Source organism: Ictalurus furcatus, chromosome 26, assembly GCF_023375685.1.
Source record: "Ictalurus furcatus strain D&B chromosome 26, Billie_1.0, whole genome shotgun sequence".
Taxonomy (NCBI): Eukaryota; Metazoa; Chordata; class Actinopteri; order Siluriformes; family Ictaluridae; genus Ictalurus; species Ictalurus furcatus.
In genome coordinates, this window is record NC_071280.1 from 13,824,482 (window position 1) to 13,852,105 (window position 27,624).

Consider the following 27,624-nt stretch of genomic DNA (forward strand, 5'->3'; position numbering starts at 1 on the left):
CACACGTCTCTTTCTTACGAATCTGTAAACAAAAACAAGGCATAATGGTTTTCATGTATTCCCTGCCACCCTGCAATTTCTTTACTCTAATTTTCTTCACCTTCGTGAAAAATCTCATCTCTGGTTGCTCTGGAGTTCCCATTCCATCCGTAGCCTGCTCTCGGTCTCCCTCATGCCCGTTAATGGACCTGCTTTCTGCTACTCTAGATGCTCTCAGAAGCGTAGCTGAGTATGTTCTGGGGTCGGTTTTCACTGCCTACTCAAAATGGCTATGAATTACAGAGAAGGTGACCTGATCCTGAACCCGTCATGTGGAATCAGCAGCAAATGGCTGGATGTGGAAAGCTTTTTCTTATTGTCTAGTACAGTTTTTTTTCTTGTTTGCAGAACTGAGAAATACCAGTGCTCCTGAAGGCCTTGATCATTACAGAAGTGTAGAAATTGTTTAGTTATAGTAGAGCAGGGGAAAAGTTCAGGACAGTGAGTTCCCATTATTCATAAGCAGATTTCTACGTTAGTACAGGAGCCTTTGCAGGAACCCTGAAGTATTAGGTGTTTTATTTTAGCCGTGTACTTTTCGCTAACATAAATAACATTGCATGACTAGCATAGCTAAACTCTCCAGAAACGCTTTTCATTAACACCTAATAGCAAGCCAAAAACATCACCGAAGTTTTGTTATGATAGCTTCAGGACTGCAATTGATATGAACAGTTTTGCACTCAAGTCTCCGTCAATGAACAGCTGATAACTTCAGCAAAATGGACTTCATGTGAAAACCATAATGAATTTCCTGGTTACACAGTGCACTATTTGACCATGTCGTACACAGTTATGGAAGGGAATTATTTATAATTATACTATCCGGTGTCACCCAGATGAGGATGGGTCCCCTTTTGAGTCTGGTTCCTCTCAAGTTTTCTTCCTCATGTCATCTCAGGGAGTTTTTCCTTGCCACCGTCGCCCTTGCTCATTAGGGATAAATGTATCAGTTGAAAATTTATATCCTGAATTTAAATCATTTATATACTGCTTTGTGACAATGTCAGTTGTTAAACGCGTTATACAAATAAAATTGAATTGAATCAAAGTGTGTTGTACAAAAGGCTCACGAATCAAACGTTAAACCACTGCTGCGTGGCTTGTGTAGCTAACAATAATAATATCAATAATAATATTTGCGCAATGAAGAAACAAAACAAAATGCAAATCAATTATAACACAATGAAAATGCCAACCAAAGGTTACATTAAGAACCTCTGGGCAGCATGTTCATTGTGTTGCTGTATTCTCGCACAATTTTCATCTCTTCTGTTACTTTACGTAACAATCAGGGTTCTTGCAAGGCGGTAGGAACACAAGACCTGTACAGGAACTGCGTAGCTTTCATTTCAGAACTCTTGAGTCCAGTGGTGGATCGTCCATAGCAGCAAGTGGGAAGAGTCTCTCCAGAAACATTATATCCACCATTAAACAAATGCTCATTATCATGAAGTCCTTTTCACAACTCCAAATATTTGGAATTTCACTGAAATACTAATCACCAATTTTGAGTGACCAACGATTTGAAATGTTCCTATCGGACAGATATACGCTGATGTTCCATTGATTTGCTCACCTTTCTAGATGCTGCACGATCATTGTGCAGAGCGCTTGCTGCCAAATTTAGCTCCATTGTTATTGCTGTGTTTGTGGTGCCTTGTAAGTCATAATTGCAAGTTGTAATAATGTCATTTCCCACCTTGGGACATTCAAAGTGTGAGATGCCTCCAGGAAAGAGTGTTTTTAGAGCTCATAAAAGCTACTTTAAATGCACTTTTACAGTTACAGGCTTGAGAGACTACTGGTTCTGTTCTACTAAAGTGAACTTTAAAAAATTTAAGCAACATTTTTGACTGATATTGCAGCGCAACAACAACAGTGGATAAAAGCAAGTAGCATAAACGACTAACTTTAGTGATAACTACAACGTTGATGATTAGCTTCTCAAAAGTGTGATCAAAATGGCCAATGTTACAGATTTAACCAAGTATTGCGTCTGTATATTAACTGATCTAAAGCCAATACTGCTATAAACTAATAATATAAAGAAGGGGGAATTTACATTGTTCAATGTGAGCGGCCATGTTGTTTTGATTTTACGCCATAAACAGGGAAGGAACTGGTAGTTGAGAAGACTACCCCAGATGATGAGTTGAAATTGCAAGCTGAGAGGGCATTTTCCGTGGTTTTTACTGGTTGTAGGCGGGGGAATGACAAGTAGAACTTCGCCTCAAACGTATCATTATTTTTGTAACTAGTGGCCAAAATTGGAACTGCAACTAACAAAGTGCTAACAGAGGCCCACTTGGGCAATGCAGTTGCCAAATGTCTGCGGACATATGTGAGCTAATTTTCACAGAAGAGGGCAATTAGCACTTTCCTCTAAGAGTGTTCAGCTGGCCTGTGAACTACCATAAGCACCAATTTGAAAAATTGCATTGGCAGAGCTGCATATGTGAAAAGTGTTAGTCCTCCCCCTCACTCGGTTCATAGCTGTCGGAGGAAAACTAGCTAGTGGGTGGAAATTAGCAATGAAAAAGTTATTATTTGTGTCCGCAGCTCTCGAGTGGCGCAGTGTTTGCTCTGTCTTTGGGAGATTGAGTTCAATTCCCAACAATGCCACAGCCATCTGTGGCTGGGAGTCCAAAATTAGCCATGCTCTCTGGGTGGGAAGGATTGTGTTAATCTTTTTCCTGTCAATCATGAGCTCATGTATGCTAGATGTACCATGTGCTGGCCTTCACCATCCCTGGTTATTAGCTGCTGTGTGATAGGGGAGAGCTAGCTAGTGATTTGGTTTTGGCAAATGACCAAACTGGGAGAAAATGGCGTAAAAAAAAAACTGTATCGGCAGAACAATTTGTCATACACAACAAAATCTCCTGCGGTAATTCATCTCCTACAGTGTTGATTCACTCAAGTGCTGAATTGCACATATAACGTTGAATTCTGTGGCACGGCCCCTTGAATAACAGCTGAAACACTTGAAATAAGCCGTGGCATTCTTATTGTCATCCCAGTGCTAATCTCAAATCACATTACTGAGAGGTTTATGGATATGACGAGTCATATCCAGCCTTATATCATCACTGTAATGTTGCATACATGATGATATATTTTGACTAATTCTCCCAATATTATAAGGAACTACAGAGCAACTGTGAAGCCAATACAGTAGACATTGTTGCTATCAAATCAGATACTCTGTAAATGAAACTTATACATAGCCAACCCACCATTTCTTTCTATGTTTCTTTCTGTCCCTCTGTATTTTTTCTTCGTTTCTCACCAACATCCTGTTTTTTTTTCTCTTCTTCATTTCTCTTCATTTTGTCCTGTGCCTTATGAAAATGCATACATGAATCATGTGATTTTTCTCACGTATTATTCACGTGTAATTACTTGAGTGTTTACTTCCACATGGTGGAATGTTTTGACATTTGATCATATTTACATAATCACATGAGACAAACCTATGATCGTATGTGAAAATGTATGATTTTTCATAAGGGAAAGGACAAAATGAAAAATATGAAAAAATAACACACGGAATTAAATACATTGTGAAAATCAATGAATTGTGAAAAATTAAATGGGGAAACACAAGAGTCGTGTAAAAATCACACGTGAAAATCAACAACTCGGGTGTAAAAATCACACGTGAAAATCAACAAATCGTGAATTTTTTTTTTAAATCACACGTAAAAAAAATCAGGTGTAAAAATCACCCGTGAAAATCAAGAACTTGTAAAATCCGTCGTGAAAATCAACAAATAATGTGTAAAAAAAAAAAAAAGTCAAGTGAAAAACAGATTCACGTTTAAATCATAGGATTATTCACAATGGAAGTTTGTGAGAGGTTCTCTTCCTCTCACCTACCCCTCTTTCTCTTCATCCTTCCTTCTTTTTTTTATTTCACCATCACTCTGCAAGAACTTAGTGCATTTAATCAATTAATTACATTTTTAAAAATTATTATAACAAATGATATCCCCACAAATCAGTTTCTCGTGCTTGTATAAAGCTGAGACCTCAGTATTACTTACATGAGAGAGAGAGAGAGAGAGAGAGAGAGAGAGAGAGAGAGACGGTTTGCACATTAAAATATATATATATAAGTATTTTATTCTATTTGATTTTCTTTTGTTTCTCTTGTTTTACACCGCCCTTCCTTTGTACTTGCTTTGGCAATACGAATGTACGATTATTTGTCATGATAATAAAACACATGAAAACTGATAATTGAGAGAGAGAGAGAGAGAGAGAGAGAGAGAGAGAGAGAGAAGAGCGCGTGCAGGGTGTGATCTCGGTGGCTCTCGTAGCGCCAGTGAGAGAGAGAGTGAGAGTGAGAGAGAGAGAGATTATAGCGGTCTACGTCGACAGTAACCGGACTCTGTGACTCTCGGCGCTCGGGTTTGGTAGAAAGTTGAGGGAAGAGACGGAGACGGAAAGCGGGAGCGGAAACACCGACCGGCGGTGAAGGAAGAACAATACCGAAGTCTGCTTCTCGACATTGACACTTCCACATCAGCAGCCGCCATCGTTACTGAGTGGATTTGTAGCAGCTGCTCGGGAGAGACGCTGTAAAAGCTCCACCGCAGGAAATGATGTAAATGTTTATAGAAAAACAGTTCCATTACATACAGAGGCGGCGAGCGCGCGCGCGCACGGGATGCTTTGCTTCACTAAGCTCCATTAGGAGTTACTTTGGATATTTTTTATTTCCAGTAAAACCCGCACACAATTCTCGCCTGTATTTGGACTTTTCCGTCGACGCGAGTATCGTGTAAGCACTCGGGGCGCACTCGTGTTCCTCGGAGCGCATGCGTTCTCGGGAACCGGGGCTGTGATCGGCGGGGGCGCCGCGCGCGCGCGGGTTGATATGGCCGCGTCGGGAGGAGCGAAGAGCGGGAAGCTGGACGAGGCGCAGGCGCTGGCGCGGAGCTGCGCGGGGAGACCCGACTTCCTGCCGTGCGACGGACTCTCCATCTGCGCCACGCACAGCCACGGGAAGTGCTTCAAGCTGCACTGGTGCTGCCACCTGGGCTGGTGCCACTGTAAGTTATTACACCGTCACCTCACCGGTACTCCACCCGAAATACACCTCAACTCACAACCCTGCAGCACAATACAACCGGAAACTTGTCCGTTATGGGAGGAAAAAAAATCCCATTGTTGTACACTCTGAAAATGAAGGCTCCACTAGGAACCTGTAGGGGTTCCTTATTGACATTAGGTCACTAGAACCCATTCGTTTTTCAACAACCTTCTCAACAAGGTTATTATCCTGGAGGCACTTTAGAACCGGTTGAAACACCTCTACAGGGGCCATTTGTATTACTGTGTACTTGGCTAGTGTTTGTAAAAATACACTGTATAGCATCAGCAATATGTGCTTGTTGAACATCTCATTCCAGATTCAGCCCCCGTTTGCGGTTATAATAACCTCCAGTCTTCTAGGAAGGATTTCCACTAAAGTTTGGGTCGTGGCCGTGGGGATTTGTGCTCATTCCGCTACAGGAGCGTTAGTGAGGTCAGACACTGATGTCAGGCGAGTAGGTCTGGGGTGCAGTCGGCGTTCCAGTTCATCCCAAAGGTGTTCAGTGGGGTTGAGGTCAGGGCTCTGTGCTCTCGAGTTCTTCCACTACAAACTCGGCAAACCATGGAGCTTGCTTTGTGTACAGGGGCACTGTCATGCTGGAACATGTTTAGGCCTGTTAGTTCCAGTAAAGGGAAATTGCATATAGTTGTGTACTTCCAACTTTATAGTAACAGTTTGGGGAAGGCCCACACATACGGGTGTGATGGTCAGGTGTCCACATACTTTTGGCCACACAGTGGTTTTACATACAAAAATAGGCATGGTAGTATAATGTGTAGGGTTGCCACTTTACAACTCCAAGGTTTCTGATTCAACCCTGAATTCAGGTTCGATTTTTTGCAAGTTCTACCATGTCAGTGTGGGGTTTCCTCCACGGTTCTCCAGTATCCTCATACCTAACATGCAAACGCATCGAATTCCAGATCAAGCAACATTTACACTAATAGATTCTGTATGATTTGTGAGGTATGAACGTGCTTCTCGGACCAAAAGCCAACTTTTTTTTTTTTTAGGTGGAGGATAAATGTGTGATAGGATAACAAATCTTGACCGGCCCCCTTTTTTTTCTGGACGTTTCTCTTCCACTGCAATATAACTTCTTTGATGCAGTTTTTTAGTTCAAGCTGTTAGACTTTAGATTAAAAAAAAAAAAAAATCCTATTAAAACCATTGTAAACTGCGCCAGAAATATCAGACTGGCAGACAAGCTCAGACTTCTCACAGGAATAACAAGAATACAGCACTAATCAACACCAGAATCGATAAACACAAAAAAATATTTCAATATAAAAGCCTTTATTGCGTTTCAAGGTGGAGTTTTCCTTTAATGCCTGCCAAGGATATTTAAAAATCATTTTCCGTCTCATTCATCATTGAGCCCACTGGGACAGCACTTACCACAAACCCGGGTTTAAAAGTTATAGTCCTCATAACATTATGGCAGGCCGGCATGTAGGCCAGGGAGTCTTCTGATTTAGTTTTAAGCCACGTGATGAAAGCGAAGTCCTTTATTTGTTGCCAAATTGCCGAACGCGTTACTGAAAATATTCTTATTCCAGGCTACAGACGGCTGCTATGACTGTCAGAGGATTATAGTGGATCCTTGTCAAACAGACTTCATTCTACCAATCTGAAATCTTGTTAAAATCCTTTTCTATTTCGACGTACTCCTTCCAAACCATCAAGGATTCATTTCAAACAAGCCGTAATCTGTTTTCCATCCAAACAACAAATTAGTTCATGATGAAATAATTAATGAGTCATGATGCTGGTAATTGCTTACTGATTGCTGTTTTGCTAGGAGGACATTTCTCATCTAATCAATACAAGCAGGCTCATCTGAAGCCAATCAGATGTTTAATAAGCACGATGGAATCAGCATGTGATGTAGTTACAGAGGTGTTTTCTACTGGTAATGAATAGGTAATAAGACAGTGAGATAAGGTGTCTATAGCTTGATAAGTTCTCATTAGGGCTGTCAGTATTCTGCTCTCAGTGACTATGTTTACACGGACAGCAGTAATCTAATTATTAACCTTTTCTGAATAAGAGAGTATTCTGATTAAGGTGTTTACATGAGTCGCTTTTAGAATATTCCTTTCATGGTCCCGTTTGACATGTTATAGATCATAGATCGATTATCAGCACACGTCATTACGTCCCCACGCCACGCCGTCCGACGTTCCTCCAGAATTTCACGTATCGATATACAGTTGGTCTTCGTTATGGAACCGTATACAGTTTTGGGTGTTTTTATTTTTAATTGTACGAAAGCTTCAAGTGCGGTTAATTATTTGTCATGCTGTACGTGCTAATAGATGACTGCTCGGCGACATGGGCTCCGTCCCAAACCGTGTACTTACCTGCTGTATATAGTAGCTGAAATACATGTATCTCACCTACTATGTAGCAGGTAAGTACGCGGTTTCGGACGCAGCCGTGTTCTCTTGTTTGCCGTCAAACGGTTGAGCACTGCCGTGTGTGTACGTGTCCTGTCGCAAAATGCAGTGAAAACGCCCACACGACGTTAATAGTGTGATTAAGGTGTTTACATGTCTGTAATACACTTCGATAACGCGACTAAAACAGGAATACTCCACACGTCTTAATTCCATGTGTGTTTACTTTGAGTATGATTTTAGCCGGATTAAGGTAATAAATAATTGCTGTTTACATGCTAGTTTCTTAATCAGAGTATCATCTTAATCAGGTTAATATGGGATTACTGTTGTCCATGTAAACGTACTGACTGTTCAAGATAAGAATATATATATATATATATATATATATATATATATATATATATATATATATATATATATATATATATTTTTTTTTTACAGATCCAGGTATAAATGCTTTGTCTCACTGTTAAAGAAAAAAGAGCTAAGTGAGCTAAAAGACTCCTTAAAAGGTGGATTAGGTAAGATTAGCCCTTTTCTTTAAGATTAGTTCTCTAACCAGTCCCTCCAGGATTTTGCGATCGCAGATATGAACACAAAATCATGCAAATGCTGTGATATTCAGAGGGGCTTGCAATTTTTCTAAATACCGCAGATTTGGACCAAGATGCGTCATGTGACGTCGTCACAAGAAGCATTCAGTCAAAGCCCTTTTCGAATTCACGTGCATCGAACATGAGTACAGCTCAAACGTCTCATTTAGCAACAAACATCACTGCGAAAGTGCGTGCAAAACAATTTTGTGTGATCGCAATTTCACCAATTCAAGTACTTTTCTGCCAAAAAAGCACAAAAAGACTCCACAAATTGCACTGCAAATTTTGGAAAAAATCATAGCAAAATCAAGCATTTCTGGCCTGACTAATGATGACTCACTAATGGTTAGGTGGATTAAACATTTGAATGATTCCCGTCCATGTTCGCTAGGCTCCACCCCCAGGAACTTAGATGGCCCATATGGTGTCTGATAATGACTGACAAGAGGTGCATCCAAACACAAACAAGCATTCCGGACCGCAGATTAGTTTTCCAAACTTTTGCCTCGTCCAGGGCTTAACCCATCGTTTTATTTTTTAAAATCATATTGTACATATGTGCCCTGCGATGGATTGGCACCCCGTCCAGGGTGTCCCCTCCCTTGTACCCCATGCTCCCTGGGATAGGGTCCAGGTTCCCCGTGACCCTGTAGGATAAGCGGTATAGAAGATGGATGGATGGATGGATGGATGGATATTCTACATATCTTCCAGGTTATTTGTACAAGTAAGGAATAATAAAAAAAAATTAAATAAAAAAAGCACATTTAAAGGAGCATTACAAAACAAATGTGATTAGCATTTAACATGTCATGTTATGTAGTATAATTTGACGTAGGTTTCATAACCAAGTATCAGCTCTTGTTTTTTGGCAGAATTGTATTTTGTATCATCGCATGTCGTGAATCTCTACAACAACGTGATCAATCTTCTACCACTTTTAGTACAAGCATTCACAAACGTTCACAAAAGCAGGCAAGAAAGCAACAGGAACGTGTTCATTTTCAACGTACGTGTGAGACATCATTTCAGCGAGAAGAGACAATGTGACAGTGTAACTTATGGAGATTTTCAATTCTATGCAGATTAGGTCTGATGCGATTCCTCACACCAGTCCTATTGCAAGTGGTCCAATGTTTCTTCAGATCCCCACTCACAACTTTTGTTAGGTGTTCAGCTGCAATTGTAGCCTTAGCTTCATCTCCTACTGTCAGATACAACCTCTCGTTAAATGTGTACAGAGACGTTAGGAAGAAAAATAAGGCTAAATGTCCACACAAACTGGAAAGCACTCTTTGTTCTCATGTTCAAGGTCTTCTTTTTTAAAGTAGTAGTTGCCAAACTCCAAGCTTAGTTGAGTTTTCATATAGGAAGTAAAATCATTTTTGCGGAATTGTTGCTAAAAAAAAAAAAAAAAAAAAAAAAAGAAAAGCAGAAGGACATTCTTCATTCAGCAAGTACAGGAAGGTTGGCAAATTTTGTTAAACAGAAGCATTTCCATTAAACTGGGCAACTGGGAATTAACAGTTAGATCTTGCGTACAGGAAGGAAGGTACAAACGAAATCTGGACCAAATCCAGATGTCTCTCTCAGGCCTGAACTAACTGCTTTAACATCACATTTCACTGCATCTTAATCTCATTTCTTAGTACCCAGTGTCCTGTTCGTTTTTGGATTTTGCATGATAACACGCAGGTCATCAGGCAGTTGTTAAATCTTTCATGAGCTGAGTGTGTGCGTGCAGCCGATCCACATACTGGGACCGAAATCCACCAGTCTAAGCAGTGACCTATTGAGCTGTTTTGGACTGAGAACTAATTTTTACAGAAGTGTGACACGACTGAGAGTTGATTATACTCGGGGAAGGCGGTGTCAGGATCGCAACCCATCTGCTTTATAAACAACAGGCTTCTGTTAAATGGCGCCCGTCACCAAGGAGAATACGGGTCATGTGGCTGGGAGAGAGGAAGTAGATTCTCAGATTCTTGTAAACATCTCCGAGGGTGTGTAGATTTGTGACAGAGAGAACGACTGAATCGGATGTGTAAACAAGAAACCGTAATATGGAGATGCACAATCCTCTGGGGGAGTGGCAATGAAAAATCGGGTCACTCAGCAGGGCTTTTTTTCTGTGCTGTAACAGTCCACATTGCCGGTAATGCTTTGATGAGGAGTTAGGGCAGTGTTCCTGCAGTAAAGCACTTCCCATCCACTGTTTCTGCTCAGCCCCATGTGCTGCCATTACTCCTACACTTATTACACTGAGGAGTTGCAGTTAAATTGTGTAGGAAACATGCTAACCTCTCTCTCTCTCTCTCTCTCTCCCTCTCCTGTTTTAGTTATTGTCTACGTTTGGTTCAGTCACCTGACCACTTAAAAATCACAAGGTTTGAAATTTTCAAGTGAAGCCGAACCACCCCTGAACTTGATTATTTCCCAGTGACATGTCTTAATCTTCTTATACCACAGCAGTTTGTCAACATTTATAATGATTATTTTAACAGTTATTCATTAGTTATTAATTTAATGCTGTAGAACATCCTCAAATCAAATTACTTGATAAATTTAGCATGAAGTGAACGTAGCGAGCAAATGGTTTTACATATAATCGTTTCCACATATCCGTATTCAAGCTAATACAGAGTATTCTAGTTTTGGCGCTGGCTAGCTAGCCATTCTATTCCTTTATCTAGCTAGATATATAGCCTACTAAACATTACAACACATTACCATGAAGTGTCGCTAGCTAACGTTAGCTTGAGGACAGGAGTAGTTTGCTTTGTTTTTTGATTGATTGTCTGGCCAAATGAATCAAAATAGCTTCTGTTCTGAGGAAAATGCTAATAGCTAAAACTTCTGTAGGTGTTTTTTGAGACACCTTTCAATTTATTTTCATGACTTCTTTTCATTGGACACAAGCATCTAGCTAACTAGCTAACACACCATCTAACTCTTTTGATAAACGCAGTGTCCTAGTTTGCAAGCTAGCTAGCTTTCTCCTTCTCTTCCAGTTATTTAATTTCTCTTCAGTTATTCAGTAAAATTCTTCTGCAGTTATTCCTCTAACCCTGTAAGACCTCACTATCTGTTCATCAACATTGTTCCTTTATGTGGCAGAAACTAGCAGAAGCCAATGCAGTTGCTTCAACAAAAAGGCATTTTCTAGTTCTTTCTCTTTAGACTTTCTCATCACGCTGTAACTCTCCACACCTACACTGCTGTTAAGATGCATTCATTCTGTTTTAATATTTCATCAAGTTATAATGCAAGAATGCTGCCACTGTCTGTGACTCACTTTCTCAAAGCCGCCGCATTCGACAGCGTTTGCTTTTCTCTGTGAGTTCTGACTTCAGACAGTGGAAAGGAAGTTACACAATAAATTGAAAGGAAGTTTAAAATGACCTGAACTCACCCTGATCTTTGTTTTCCCATTACAAGAAAAGAGAATGCTGTATTTCTGAAATATTAAGCATGTTTTTGTCTTCATGCTTTGGTTTTTTTTTTTTTTGTTTTTTTTAAAGCAGCTATTGCATCAGATTGCAAAGCCTTGTGGATAAGTCTACACTGATGTTGACTCTATCCTTTAGGCCTCCAAAGCCTCAAGAAAGAAGCTACACTGGAGCTAATAAAGTGTCAGACTAGCCCTTAAGATGGCGAGAGCGATTTGCCCCAAGGGGAAACAGTGATGGGAAACAGACTAGGCTGTGGTTAAAACACTACGGGAATGCATCCCTGAAAAACCCATTAGATGTACATTTTTAAGCTTTCCTGGCTCTAACACACCTGATTCAGCTCATTAAAGCTTTGGTAATCAGCCAGTGAATCACTAATGTGCCAGGACTGGAATTGGGAACCGCTGACTTATTGTCTATGCATCAACATGAGTTTATTATGTACCAGAATAAGGAGGCACCGGTCACACAGGCTGAACGTAAGCTCTGTTGTAGGAGTGTAGTTTGAGCATAAATTGCCAAAAAAAATTAACTTGACAGTTTCATCCCAAGATTAAAAGATGATCATAAATGTAATTTGTTGTTGTTCACCATATTCAAATGCAGATTAACGTTAGCCGGCGTTAGATATTTCTCATTGCTGTAGTTCAATACTAAAAGGCTATAAAATACGAGTTTAAAATACAATATTTAATATTTAAAATACAAACGAAGCACAATCCTTTTATTTTGTTTACTTATTTACCGTAATGCAATCATTCATTTGTTTGAAATAAATAAATGACACTTAAAAAAAGACAGACTTGCATGTCGAATGTCCGTCTTGGTCTTGGAATATCGTATTGTTCATTGTATGTTGTTACTTATACATTATTTATTATTCGTATTGTTATTTTTATTGTTAATGTGTTTCTGACTTGCTGGTGATGGTGAAATACCATCATTCTGTGTAGCTACATTTTGCTCTATCAGTCCCTCCAGGATTTTGCGATCGTAGAAATGGATGCAACATGAAGGAAACTCTGCAGTATTCACAGGAGCTTGCAATTTTTCAAAATTACCGCAGGTTTTCCGCATATCTTGGCCAGGACGCATCATCTGACGTCATCACAATGCGCATTCAGCCAAAACCCCCTTCGATTCCTGCGTGTCGAACATGAGTATAGATAAACAGGTCTCACTTACCGACAAACATGACAACGAAAGACTGAGCAAAACAATTTTATGCGATCGCAATTCAAGTAGTGACGTAGTTTTCCGCAAAAAAGCACCCAAAAAATATTGCATCTTAATTTTGAAGAAAAAAAAAAAAAAAAACGCAGCTAAATTGAGCTAAATAAAAATACAAAAAATCTGCGAAATCCTTTACGGATTGCTCTATGATCAGTTTACACACTACTAGTTATGACGTTCTTTCTACACCATGCGAGTTTGAAACTAAATCCTGTGTAGTTCATCATATGGGTCATACGTCAGGACTGACGTTACACCCGGACCCACTGTACAATCAAACTTATCTTCAGCTGGTGCAAGGAGAAATTTCATCACGTTTTTTTCCACACATTTCGTGTCACACTGTAACATGGTTGTAACACTAAGGAGGGGGAAAAAAAACAAAAGATTTTTGTGATTTTTTTTTTTTTTTTTCTGTTATTGCTATTTTGGACTGTTCAGGCAATGTTAAAAATACAACAGACTACAACAGAATGAAGAATATGTTAATGAGCTCCAGGTGGAGCAGGAGAAAGAATGTTCCAGACACATGAGCGTGAGCGTGAGCAATGCCTCAGGTCCAGAAGAAATGATAAACTGCCAAAACACAGCTCTGAAACAGTTAATGAAACTCACCTCCTTGCCTTATTTTTTTAACATTTATATCTCACAGTGACTTGGATCTGGTCTTAAATAGAAAAACTATACATTCACCTAAAATCTGGACGGTCCGGTTATATCACGGTATTATTATTGCGTGTCTATAAACATTACACATTACACAGTAAAGCAGACAATGTGATCAGGCCTGTAAGTTTAAACCGTTTCACTTTGCATTGAACAGTGTCTGCTGGAGGAATGTCTGAGGGAAAAAACTTGCACAATAAACTGCAGGAAGTTCAGACAGCTGTGTCAGCGGCGTGAAGTCACGCTCGGCCTCGTTTCGCTTCACAAAGGTCGGTGCGTGCTGTCGCAAAAACCGTTTAACCCAGGACATTCAGGTGTAGCCTTTCGAGTCCGACCTTTCCGTTCAGACAAAATCGCAAAGAACAGTCTTTTATCCTTTTTCAATTCCACACACAAGCACTTGCTGGGTTTTTCACACTCATCAACACTATTAGTGTGTTCCAAATGACATACTGTACACTTATATGGTGCACTATACACTCTGCCGTCTAGTGTATGAATTTTAGAAGGGTCGTATCGTCTCAAATGGCACACTTTCGGTATTGTACGAACCGGAAGTATATGCTGGTTCCCGGTCGAGGACAAATTACGTCAAACGCACGTAATGCGATGGCGCTAGCATTAGCGAAATAGCCAAACAGATAGCAAAAATGAATTGGTACATTTTACTGTTTATGCTAATGTTTCCTTTTATGCCCAACAACACCTCAGCCACCGTCAGACCGGATCCGGTGTAACCGTCTCCGCAGGCGAATTTTGCTCGCACAATTTAAAATCAACATAGTAAGTTGTGGTTGTGGCTGCTAGCAATGTAAACATTTAAGTTCAGCATCTGAGCCTGATATACGTAGCCCCTCCCCATCCGCTACTTAAGGACAGCTGTGACCGTTGAGTGCATGAAGTGTCCATCATTCCACACGTCGTTTTTTTTTCGCTTGAACGAGTGCACTTTAAAGTGGAACTTAAAGTGCACTTTGTTTTTTGGGGTTTTTCAGTAGTGAACACACTCATCACAATATTTATACTACAAAATTGTGTAGAATAGTGTATAAGTGTGCGATTTGGGACGCACTATACGTGACATGTTTTACTAACCCAATGCTGTCATGTTAACGTCATAAAAAGGCTGAGTCAGATGAATTTATGTTGAATTTATGGTGATTTTGCATACTTTTATCTCTCGATACTTTGTTCTTGCCCTAGAACACAAGCTTACAAGAACACATCAAATGTAAAAATATTGTAATCAGGTAATTTGTTATGTCTATTATAATGCAAGCGGCTAATGTTAGGGCGTTTTCAGACCTGTAGATCTGCGCTTTGTTCTGAAACAGGGACTTACATTATTACAATGTTGTATTTTCTCCTCGGCTCGGTTCGCTTTCACGTGGCAACCTTTCAAAGCGTAGCAAAATGTGTTTATGCAAGTCACGTGTGAGTAAACTGTCCTCTGATTGGTCAGAGTGTGCCTGTTTATGTTACAGGGTTCTGCTCATAGCGGTCTTCCATCAAGATAGATAGACAGCAGCTCCGTGAGCTTATTGTGGCTTTCTTTTTAGCTGTAGTTATAATAATTTATCCAATTTATATGTTCCATGGCGCGATTAAAGCCCAGCTTCTTGAGACGCTCGCCAAACACCTTGTAAATCTTTGTGTTTTTATGCGTTTTTGAAGGTTTTTCAGAAATATGTTCGTCAGACCAAATTTCAAGGAGTTTTACCTCCTTTTACCTCGTCTTTGGTCCAAGTTAAACCGCGATTCATGTTGAGCACCATTAGCAAAATAAACAAGCTTTTTACGTAACATGGTTCCCATCATGCATCGCTATACAGGTTGGTTCGTTGGTCTGTTGGGTCGGATCGCTTTCTCACCGCAAGCAAACCGCTCCAGAGATCGTTTGCAATCAGGCTGAGACCACCTCGTGCAGGTGCTTCAGGTGACGGATTGTTTTGGTGCGGATCCGAGAGAGATTGCAGTATTCATACATAGAACAAACCAAACCAAGGGAGAAAACACACCAGGTTCCGAAACAAATGCTCCAAACAATCCAGGTGTGAAAACGCCCTTAGTCTAACTCGAAGGGGTTAAAGATACAATTGCGTATCGAACAATACAGTACACTCAGTAGACAAAATCATACTGCTCATATATTACACGAGGTGCATTAAACATTTAAACTTAATCAAAGACACACCCCCTATCTTTCTGTGTATCTTGAATCAGCAGAGGCTACAGGGGTTTTAAAAACACTTCGCTTAAGCATGCTGTTAGGTGAATGGCTAGTGTACAAGTGTACTTTATTACCTTATGGAGCAGTGACTACAGCAGCAATTGGAAAATTACTGTATTGAAAAATTCCCCAAATCCTTAAGGTCCGGTGCATGGGGGCCAAATACCCTTCACCCTTTTGTCATTGTGAGTGGAACTAGATGAACACACACACACACACACACACACAAAGTAGTCTCTCTGCTGCATTCAGGCAGCATTGCCCGGCTGAATGGTACTTTTATAATATTGAATGTTATGTTATTGAATGTTATAATTGAAAATGGAAGCCTAAGGCACATATTCAGGCACTGCTTGTTTTTGAAAAATGCATCATATAGAGACATCACCATATTACATATATTCGAATTTTAAATCTTGTACATAGTCACATCTTTCCCCCTAGACACTTTCCTATTCTTACTCAAGGCATTTATTTGGATGGCTATTTCTACATTTCGTCATTATTTTGTACTCTTAAGCTTTTTTAGCCGCTTTACCCACGTCCTCCTATAGACAGATCAGCAAGACAGTACATTAAACACTATCTACCTCACTCCCCATTACCCTCACTGACCGTTATCCTGATTGTTGCACAACATATATTTGCATATTTTGTACATATTTACAAATTTTTGCATATTTAGTCTGTGTATATACTATATTGTATATTTTTGTGTAAGGGAGACTTGCAAAGTAAGAATGTCATTGTGTGGTCTAAACCGTGGTGTTTTTACTGTGCACATGACAATAAATCTCTTGATTCTTTTATTACTATTGACAAATGTCCAAGACCCAAGGTCAGTGTACAGGGAAAAAAGACGACTCCTATAATAGCTCGACGGTCAGAAGCTAAGCTGCTCCAGCTATCAAGTGGCTCTGCCCCATAGAGCTGACAGGATGTTTATTCGACTGCTGCTGTCATCACTTTGTACAAATGACATATAGGTATTAATAACCTCACTACAATAGTGAAGGTGTGAAGCCGACTGGGAAAACGGGTTCAGTTCACAGTGTAACTGTCACATCCTGCAGCCTACAGAATGGGTTTTCCAAATCCGCTTCGTCTTTCATCTGTGTTTCATTACCTGCGCTGCTTAAACACACTCCTCTGTCAGTTTGTGTTTGTCTTGTTAGTGTTATTCTGTGCATTATTGAGCCAGTCTCTGTCTTTATTTAACTACCAGTTCACTGAGTGGTTCAATGGTGTACACCAGCTGAACACCTGTTGGAGCAATTTCAGTTGTCTTTTAAGATTATTACTTGTCACGTTGTATAAGATGATCCCAATAAAATCTGTGTCGAATTCTGTACCAGACTGTACAACAGCACATGTTCACCATGTCAGAGTATATACGATGAAGATAATTACGTTCTGCTTACGTCATTAATCAGTGTGATCTGGGCTCCTGCAGGAAATGTTGTTGCGTACACAGAAACATCTTTAAAATTGAGTATGAGGTCATTTTTTTTGTCAGTTAGCATATTTCATTTACGCCCTTGCCACTACCGTATTTGTGTCTGTCCCAAGAATTTCCCATCATCCTGTGCCATCCATCTACTCATCAGCCATAACATTAAAACCACCTGCCTAATATTGTGTAGGCCCCCCTTGTGCTGCCAGAACAGCTGTGACCCGTCGAGGCATGGACTCCACAAGACCTCTGAAGGTGTGCTGTGGTATCTGGCACCAAGATGTTAGCAGCAGACGCTTTAAGTCCTGTAAGTTGTGAGGTGGGGCCTCCATGGACTTGTCTGTCCAGCACGTCCCACAAATGCTCGATCGGTTTGAGATCTGGGGAATTTGGAGGCCAACACCTTGAACAATTTTTGCAGTGTGGCAGGGCGCACTATCCTGCTAAAAGTGGCCACTGCTATTAGGGAATACCAGTGCCATGAAGCGGTGTACTTGGACTGCAGCAATGTTTAGGTAGGTGGTACGTGTTAAAGTGACATCCACATGAATGCCAGGACCCAAGGTTTCCCAGCAGAACATTCCCAACCCAGAGCATCACACTGCTTCCACCGGCAAGAACTGCACGAAATCAGTTAGCTGTCTTTGTTCGCAGTGGCACTAAACTGGCCACTGGTGAGTACATCACATGATGTGTTCTAACACTTCCAATCTCAACTCACAATCAAAGAATTCTTTTACAATGTGGGTTTTTCATCTGTAACAGCAAAACCGAGCTGAAAACCCATCCACCACCAGCATCAATAGACCAAATGTGGGAATATCATTTGGAGGAACAGTGTACAGTCAGAAGGGATTGGAGACCCCATTGAAAATATAGCACAAAAGGAAAAGGGAAAGATTCCGCTGCAAGCCCACAGCCACAGTTTTTTGAAAAAAATTAAAATAACTGACAACAATGCCCAAGTGCTGTAGTACAGCTAAAAGACTACAGAATCCATTGCCTTGGATGTCCGTCCAATTTCTGTTGTTGAGGATGTAGTATTGACATTGAGCCTCATTGTACACTGCTGAGCAGAAACCTTTTCAGATACATGTCTACCTGAAATGGACAGCGAGGATTTTCAGCAGTTTCAGTCAGGGATTTTCATTTTTGGAGGATCACTAGTATTTGATGATAACTGAAGCCACATCTCCACAGAATACTTAGAGTGTAGTACCTGCTCTTACATTTATTGCCGGTGCACAGGTATAACAGAAATTCTGTGACTAAATTTAGAAATGTTGTTTCTGTACATTACTCATAATTTCAGTTAAATGGAGGAGCTACCAGGAAGTCATGCTGGGAGTCTCTAGTGTGGGTGGTGCAAGAACCACGCATGCAGTGATGTAGATACAGAGTAGGGATATAACCGAATGCAAGTGCACTAGTCATGATGAACAGATCATGTGTTCTGAAGAGTTACAAATAATGTTTTGCTTTTAAAGCTTTTCAGAAAGGCTCACAGGGCATCTGGCTGAGACTAGAGGTCTGCATCGATAGCTGTGGGACCACAAGCATTTACAGCGTTCATTTTTCATCCTTAGTAACTGCCTGGTCAGGGTCGTGGTGGATTAATTTAGGCTATACGTTTTGATTATATTATATTTTGGGAGCCAATTAAATTTGGTCGAAAACATCGTAGGCAGGCGCGAACAAAAATAAAAACGGAGTGAGTGAAGTTTAAAAAAAAAAAAAAAAAGTCCCTGACATCTGTAGTTGAGACCAGTTTTGAACTCGAGGGAAGTAGCTAAGGTTGAGGATCTGTCAGAGTCAGACCCTGCTGACAGTGCAGGCATTTCTACTTCTGGTATTTATTTTATTATTTTTCAATTGATTTCCAGTATTACTGGAGCCATAGTGGTAGGTTTTATTAAAACAAACAAGCAGAAACCATTCCAGTTTAGGCCGTGGCCAAATCGGGTTTAAATTCAGATACAGATGCGAATATTTAGAGCACTAAACAGATGCAGACAGTGGCATTGTATTACACCTCAAAGAGAGAGAGAGAGCAAACTATACAGAGGAAGATGCCTGAGTATAGGGAATCGGGGTAACTACATTACGAGACATCTGCGTATGATGACTAATATGCAGCCCTTCATATTCAGAATACAGCATTGAAATTGTAATAAAGGCTTCCTGAGCACACATGTGGACACACACAGTTACAGTGCAGGAATAAATTAATACTGATTGGGCTTTTAATTCAGGAGGCTCCTTTGTAAGATGAGTTTTATGCAAACCCATGTGAATACAGTGTTGTTTATCTTCTGTCACCTCTCTCTCTCAATCTCTCTTTCTGTCTCTCTCTCTGTCTGTCTTTGATTCTTTGCTTTGAAGCCTTGTTTACTTCACTATGAGAGAAAATCAAGACCTTTATGATATAAAATTGCACCAGGTGAAATGCACAATACATGCTTTTTCTGGAATTTTCCCATCTTCCTCTGGTCTCAGTAGTCTCTCACAGGTTCCTTTTTTTAACATTCCATCTGCCTTAACTATACAGAGTGTCACTTCTCTCTAATAATCTCCAAGGTAAAAGGTTTGAATGTAGTTTCGTTTTAAAAGAGGCTTATATTTCAGGGCCAGCGGGTGTCTGATTTGAATAAATTAACCTTGAACGTGCTTTCCATTTCACTGACGGCTTTCTCCTAAGCTCAAGGCACACTGTAAGATTTATATATATATTTTTTAGTAATTAAAGGACAACTGTTCTTCACGTTCAGGAAGTCATTCTAATGTAATCTCAACTGCATGATGTAGTAAAATGCTGATTTTGTCCGTCGGTGTTTGTCTGGGAGGAAAGCGTTAATGGAAAGAATGAACCAGTTTTCTTTTCCTCGGGAAAGAATGTATGAACAGCTTTTTAACCGTCAGAATGGCAACGAAAATCCTCTCAGAGCATTGCAGATTTCTCAGGCAAAACGAGATACATATTTTTTTTAGTCAGTTTGCCACTGTGGATAATTTCCTTTCTGTGTAAATTTGTTGAAAAACTGATAGTTTGCCCTTCTTCATGGTGAAGTAGTTTTCTTTTCTTCCTGGCATCACACACCTGCCAATCAGATTGTCTTATTTTAACGTCTAACATATATGAGTGTATGTGTCCCTGGTTGGAGCATTACAGTGAAGCCGTGTGTCTTCCGATCGGCTGAAACATAGTTGTTTCATTATGAGCTGATTTGCATATTATTCAAGATACAGCACAGCAGTCCTTCTAGGATTTCGTGATTTTGCGATCGCAGAAATGAACGCCAAATCGAGCAAACTCTGCAATATTCGGAGGAGCTTGAAATGTGTCAAAATTACCGAAGATTTTCCGCAGATTTGGGTCAAGGTGCGCATGTGATGTCATCACAACACGTATTCAGTCACAGTATCTTCGATTCACGTGCATCGAACATGAGTACAGGTAAAAGGTCTCATTTACCAACAGACATCACTGTGAAAGACCGTGCAGAACAGTTTCGTGCAATTGCAATTTTGCCAATTCAAGTAGTGTAACGCATAAAAACTACAAAAAAAAAAACAGCAAATTTTGAAAGAAAAAAAAAAGCCACAACAAAATCAAGAATTTTTGAGCGCAACAATCATAAAAAAAAAACAATCTGGCTAACTGGAGACATGTTTGATTGAGTGTAAATGCATGTGGTTAAAATCCTAGTTAAGCACAGCGCACAACTGAATTCTCACTCTGATTTGGCAGTAGTGGCTGTATATTTTAATGTTATTGCTTCGAATACATTATCGTAACATTATTATAATCCATTAATGGATTAAAAATGCGTGTAAATATATATATTGTGACGTTTTCTGTAAGGAGACGTATATATAAAACTTTTGGAAGGAGTCTACAGCATCAGCACTTTGTAACAGTCACCTAACTCTAACCCTAACCCTTTTCCTTACATGTTAAAGTCAACAGACTAAGGTCAGAGGACATTGTGCTTTCTGGTCTTTCCATAACACGACAAGATGCATTTATTTTTCATTAACTTCGAGAGAATTTATAGCTGTTATACTGTAAATGATGGGGTCTCCTAGACAACGCGGTGGAAAAGCCTTCACCCGATGATGCCACAGCAAAACTGGCCATGCTCATTGGGTGGGAGAGATGACATTAGTCTCTCTTCTCTGTCAGTCCGAGCAGCACTAGCCAATTATGGGCGTCTGTGAACTCAAAAAATTGTAGTGGCTTCACATTTCTCAGAGGAACCATGTGCCATCCCTCAAGCTTTGTGGTTGGTATCTGTCATGTGATAGCGGAGAGCTGGCTGGTGGGTGGAAATTTGCCAAATTGGGGGTTATAAAAGGAACTAACGTGCATGAATATAACTATAACATTAACTATACATTAGCATTGTATAAGACGAATAAATCACTTGGGATGTGCTGTTATAGGAAAATAATCAACTTCATGGTGGTAACAGTAACTCTGCTTCACAATGCCTGTTGGAGTTCATTGTGGCACTCACAATGAACATTATTTTAACCCTTTAACATCCTCACTAAGAAAAAATCAATGGAAAATTATTTTCTTTTCATTTTTTAATGTCCTTGGGGCAGTAACAAGAACAATCAATATTTAATTTTTTAACAGACACACCGTCCCCCCCGTCCCCCCTCCCCCAAAAGGTCACTTCATGGTAAAAGTATAAATACATTTACCAAATACCAAAAACTTTTAGAAAATGTCAAATTAAAACGCAGAGGGAGATGTCTGGAGTGCCTTTCTTGGTGCCAAGTTCCTGTAAAGAGGAAAACTGAAAAGGCACACTGTTTCAAGACTGCAACATTTAGTGAATGTTTTTAACATAACATTCCTCAACAGAGTGGTAGATGGCTCAGTCAGGATGAGTTAAGATCAGCATGTTTTTCAATAAGATGTAATGACTCAAAATGTGCTCTACCAAACAGTTGAGAAGAAGATTGACAGGCGTACACATGATTGTACCTTTGGTTAGAGAACCTAGAGGATGTTGTGTGCCTTTAAAACTGATTTAAGGTACATTTAAGGGCCTAAAGGAACAATGTAGCAGCATTAAGGAAGGAGTAATATTCTGTGTGCCAGTACAGCACTGTTTGTTCTGACACGGTTTCACAGAAAACACCATAAATGTTTGAAAACACCGAAAGCGAAACACCGTTCACAAATACAGAGGTGTTTAAATAGAATAGTTTAAACAAAAGTGACCTTTAGACCGTTCTTTTACTCCGAATGTACTCGTTCAACCAAGACATGCTTGCTTCTTTTAGTTTTCTACCGAAGCTCAGATAACAAGTAGTTGAAAATGATGTCACCTATAATGATAAATCCATCTGGTAAAGTGTTTTTCCATTTGTCGTTCTGGGAGAACCTTTTGTTGTTTGGAAACAATAAAATAGGGTTTCCTAAACAGAAAAGGTACCACATATAACCTCTTTAGAAACCATCCAAAGAACCATCCAGAGAACCCTTTTAATCATACAAAGAACCCACCATTTTTTGTACATGAGTATCGTTCCCGCTTTGTGTTCAAACAGATTTTCTCTATTTATGTCATGCTGATAGGGCTGATAAGGGATGTGTTGTTCATAAATAACACATCCCTTAAGCTACTGTGCCATTTATTTGACGAACAAAATCCTCCTCAGCATTTATTGGCCATCAGCTTGTTTATTTATAAACTTCTTCCTTTCTTCCTGACTTAAAACACTTCTGTTGTTGCTACTGTAATCAGTATAGATAGTCATCAAGACATGGTCCACTTTCCTGATGGTGTATAAGCCGTGATGACAATTTGACGGGAATTGTACTTAGTCAGATCCCAGCTGATTGCTGCTTCAATTATTTGTAGGATTTTGGCTTGCATTCATGTTTACCCCATTACTGATTAATTACCTCTGAAGCGTCGCACTTGCAGCTTCAAATAATAACGTAAACTTCAGACATCAGACTTATTCTGGCTGATCAGTATGTTAATGGTAAGTAGAAAATGATAGAAACCTGGTCTTATGAAAAAGTTGTACAAATTTGAACAAACAAAGCAATGTAGATGGTTTTGGTTCAGTGACTTTCTAAGATAAGGTCTAGAAAGGTCTATCTAACCATAGCTTTATTTTTGGCGACTTTTCAAAAGGCTCGAGTGTCAGATCATGTTGAAATTCGGGATCAACTATGCCTTTAAGAAGCGTGTATCTGAGGTGAGGAGAGCTGGGTGTGTGGAGTGAGCTTGGCCTTGTCTTTCTAATCTTGACAAATGATCCACACCAGGCCTTTCTACAGCCTCTCATAATTCCTCATGCACACCTGACCTGAGACATCAGCAGTGCGGTGTGTAATTATAAACGAGTAGAAGAGAGCTGGAGAGAGAGAGAGAGAGAGAGAGAGTGATAGAGAAATAGAGATCCTGAGAAAGAAGAAAAGAGAGAATATTAAGGGGCAAGGTATGAAGGGCAGAAAGGGAAGACATGAGATAGCAAATGAAGGAAGATGATGGAAAGTGAGAGCAACAGAGAGAGATTGAGAGATAGGAAATGGAGTGGAGCGCAACACCCCTATGGCCTCCTGCCTCCTGCTCATCTCGAACTCCACTCATCTAATCAGTCACTCCTCTCCTCCTGTTATCACAGCCACACACATATCAACACACACACATTCTTCACTCACCCCCCCCCCCCCCCCCCGCAATCCTTTCCTTAGTTTTTATTTGATTCAAGTCACAAAAATATGCTGAAGATGAGCAAACTCAGCACAATCACAGCTGCACTTCCTCTCCGAATGATTTCCATCTAGACCTATTCCCCGTCGCCAACACTAGAAACTGTGACGAGTAGATTCAAAACTGTGGGCTAGATAATGGGAATGGGACTTCCTAGTTTGCTTATTCATGTGTCGTCTTCTGCTCAATCATAATCCATGGCCTACAGTTATAATCCGTCTGGAATCATTTTGTCTTGCTTCAATAAAGCCTTGTTTGGGGTCAATAAGGAACAGAGCTGTTAAAACCAGCTTAGGCTGTTTGTCAGAGATCCAGCCCGGCCCACGCATTCGCCATCTTTGAACTACTCTGCTATTGTTTTAGTGCTTTAAAATATCACTTCCTTTCGCTTTCATTGAAATCTTCTATATATGAATGGATTTGAAATGATTGGTATACTGATAAATATACAAAGGCAGGTTGTATAAGTCCTAACGTTTTGAGTCTGTTGTAGGATGTGACTGACAACCATCACTTAAAAAGAGGAAAACAGAAGTGTTTATAGGGATTTAACCATTTCAAGCATTTAGCTAACTACCCAGGTTAGCTAGCTCACACTGTCAATGTGGTACACAAGCAGCTGGCTGAAACTCACAGGCTAAAATCTTTCATGTTAGCTAATTAGCTAGCTAGTCCTTTTGCTGCTCTTGATGGTCCCAAATGGATACCCTAAAGATCTGCACTTCCAAAAAAAAACATTTATATCCAAGTCTTACTCTTTCTTCAGTGAACAATCTCGCCTAGATGCTGTAGATTTGTGCCTAAGAACTACTGGTGCTGCTGTAATCATAACGATTATGCTACTCATACTGAACCTTTCAACACAGTTAGTAGTGTTTGGCTTTTCTCTTCTACAACTATAATCTTTAATAATTCAGAATTTCACTATCTGGGAAAGTTTCCCCTTTGAATATTTATTTTGCTTGTATATCCTCATTTGTTAGTTGCTTTTGATAAAAGTGTCTGCTAAATGAATAAATGTAAATGAATCTGGTTCCTTTCAAGGTTTCTTCCTGATGTTGTCTCAGGGAGATTTTCCTTGCCACTGCCATATCTGTCTTCCTCATTTGGGATCGAAATTTATATCCAGATTTCTGCTGCAAAGCTACTTTGGGACAATGGGACAATGTCCATTGTTAAAAGCGCTATACAAATAAAATTGAATTGAATTGCATCTAGAAAGGTGTTTCAAAGTATGGTTAATGATCTGGTTCAGAACACCGCATTAATCCCACTTATTCACAGTAGAGATTCACCCTGTCTTCACCCTTATTCACCACCATTCTTTATTCACCCTCATAACCTTTCTTTAATACATTTCCTAATAAACATACTGTATATAGACAGAATCCTAAAAAAAAATAAACATTCTTGTTTGTTGCTAACTAGCTTGATTTCACTGTCAACTCTGTGTCACATTCCTGTCCAAATGGTGAAACTTCAGAATTGCACAGACTAGGTCTATTGTTTTTGAGAATACTCTATGAAAGTATCGATACCAATACCAATTTAAACCCACGCAATTGAGAAAATTCCACTTTTGTGCCATGATTTATACTGTTATTAGTTTATGCTAATAAAATTTGGAAATATCGTGATATAAAATTGGCTGTGTCGGCCACTCATAGAATGCTTCTTGGCACAGTCCACTCTTACATTTGCTCAAACTGAAAGAGTGGTTAATGTTTTTTTTTTTTCACTTTTCATTTTACGTTTCTTTTTTCTTAATTAAAAAAAAAAACATTTCATTGTACAAGCACCTGCAATTTCTACACAATTTCTGACCACAGTGTTGATTAGTTGGCTGTTATGTCATGAACTCAAATAGAAACTCAATCATTCTTGTATCCTGTAGTCACGAATGAGGTTAAGTTTTGTTCAGTCTGGCTGTGTATTTGGGAAAAAGGCCACAGGAAATGGGTTGGCCTTGTTTCCTTTTTCCAAGGCACACCCAGAGAACATGGGCACGTAACTGGAGTGTACGTTTTGTACATACACATGCATACATAGACAGCACCAATATGTCTTAAAGTGGACTCAAAAACAGAATAGCACAAGACTATAATTTCAGTTCAGTACATTTACCTCTTACTCACCTTTTTATGGTGCTTTCATGGTGCACCTTAAAAATAAGCTTGACTAAGCTTCACTGTTCCAGGACATCCAAGAGTAGTGTACCAGGAGTTCTTAAGGCAGCTGATCAGTCACATGCTGATGGCCCTCTAGACATTTTGGTCTAATTACTACTAATATACCTGAAGGAGGTCATGTCAGAGGCTTTCATCATCATCTAGTGTGTTTAAAAAAAGGCCAGAATTTAAAAAAAAAAAAAATGGAAAGACAAATCAGCTGCTCAGGACCTTGAATGGCTGAGTGGCTGAGTGCATTATGAATGTTCTTGTTAACATCCCAGCAGGGGGTTTAAGGGGAGTCAGCAGTCAGCACTCAGCAGCCTGTAAATCCAATTGCTCTCTTATCAATGCACTGAAAGTGGCTTTTATCTGATGCAGTGACAAGTTAGCCATGTTAGCGCTAATGCAGGGGCCCAACTCCAGTCACACGCCAACACAGTTTGGAGATGTGCCTGCTCGTGATTCAACTCGTCAGCCAATTCAATTCAATTCAGTGTTGGAGTACAACCAAAAACAAAAGGTGATAAGTTATATCACGATTCACGATACGATTTTTTTTTTTGGAGAATATTACATTTATATATCATTGGAACTGTTAAGACACCAAATGACACCACTGTTACTGCCAGTCAGGTCTGTTGACGAAGGTGGCCTGATATCAAAATTCCAGTCATTTCCAGTATCATTACAGTCAGTGCCAAAAGCAAAACATTTTATGAAGCATTTTTCCTAAACGGTTCTTTCACCATAATATTAAAACTACATTTTGTTATATATTTTCATAAATATATTTTAGAATAACTAAACCGATGTACTGACACACAACAAATATGTTCGTACAGTAAAAGCGTAGGTGTACATTTGTGTTTTTAACTTGCATGATATGTAGCATGATTATTTAATATGTCACAGCTACATGAATATGAATCTTGATGGGGAACTGCACACTGAATCTTGTCATACCATCTGGGCTTTTAATGGAGAGTAAAACATACAACATTTTCTTTTATTGTCGTTCACAATCTTCAGTCAGACCCAGCCTCTAGAATAGAAGCTGGTTTGAACATTGTTGTTACCTGATCAGGAAAGGAAAAGAAGTTATAGATAGATAGATAGATAGATAATGAATTGGTCCTCCAAGAGGAAATTTGTTTCCACCGTGGGTGCGTAGAAAAATAAAAACATAACAACATCATAGATATAAACCATCATAAACAATCACAGGCATAGAGGGGAGAAGGGGACAAAAAGAAAAACAGGATCATCATACAACAAATGCATCTGGCATCACAATGGCTGAGTACCTATGTGTGTAACGCTCGTATAGCCATAGGAAGAAAACTCCTACCATAGCTGGCCTTTCTGCACATGGGTAGTCTATACCTGCGGCCAGAAAGAAGGGGGTTGAAATATTGATATAGTGGATGGTTTGGGTCATTCAAAATTTTATGTGCCTTCCGGAGCGTATATGAACTGACACAGTGTGATAAATTGGGGGTGGGAATACCAATAATGGTATGGGTTATGGTAATGGT

At 39.7% G+C, this 27,624-nt stretch overlaps 1 protein-coding gene across 1 annotated transcript in view; it reads left to right on the forward strand.

The window, feature by feature from the left end:
- Positions 1 to 4,339: 4,339 nt before the first annotated feature.
- c26h3orf70 (chromosome 26 C3orf70 homolog) overlaps positions 4,340 to 27,624 on the forward strand; it is a 29,833-nt gene continuing 6,548 nt past the window's right edge. The window contains exon 1 of the mRNA XM_053615570.1: positions 4,340 to 5,099. Coding sequence (XP_053471545.1) covers positions 4,925 to 5,099 — 175 coding nt within the window. The 5' untranslated portion in view covers positions 4,340 to 4,924. The remainder of the gene's footprint in view (positions 5,100 to 27,624) is intronic.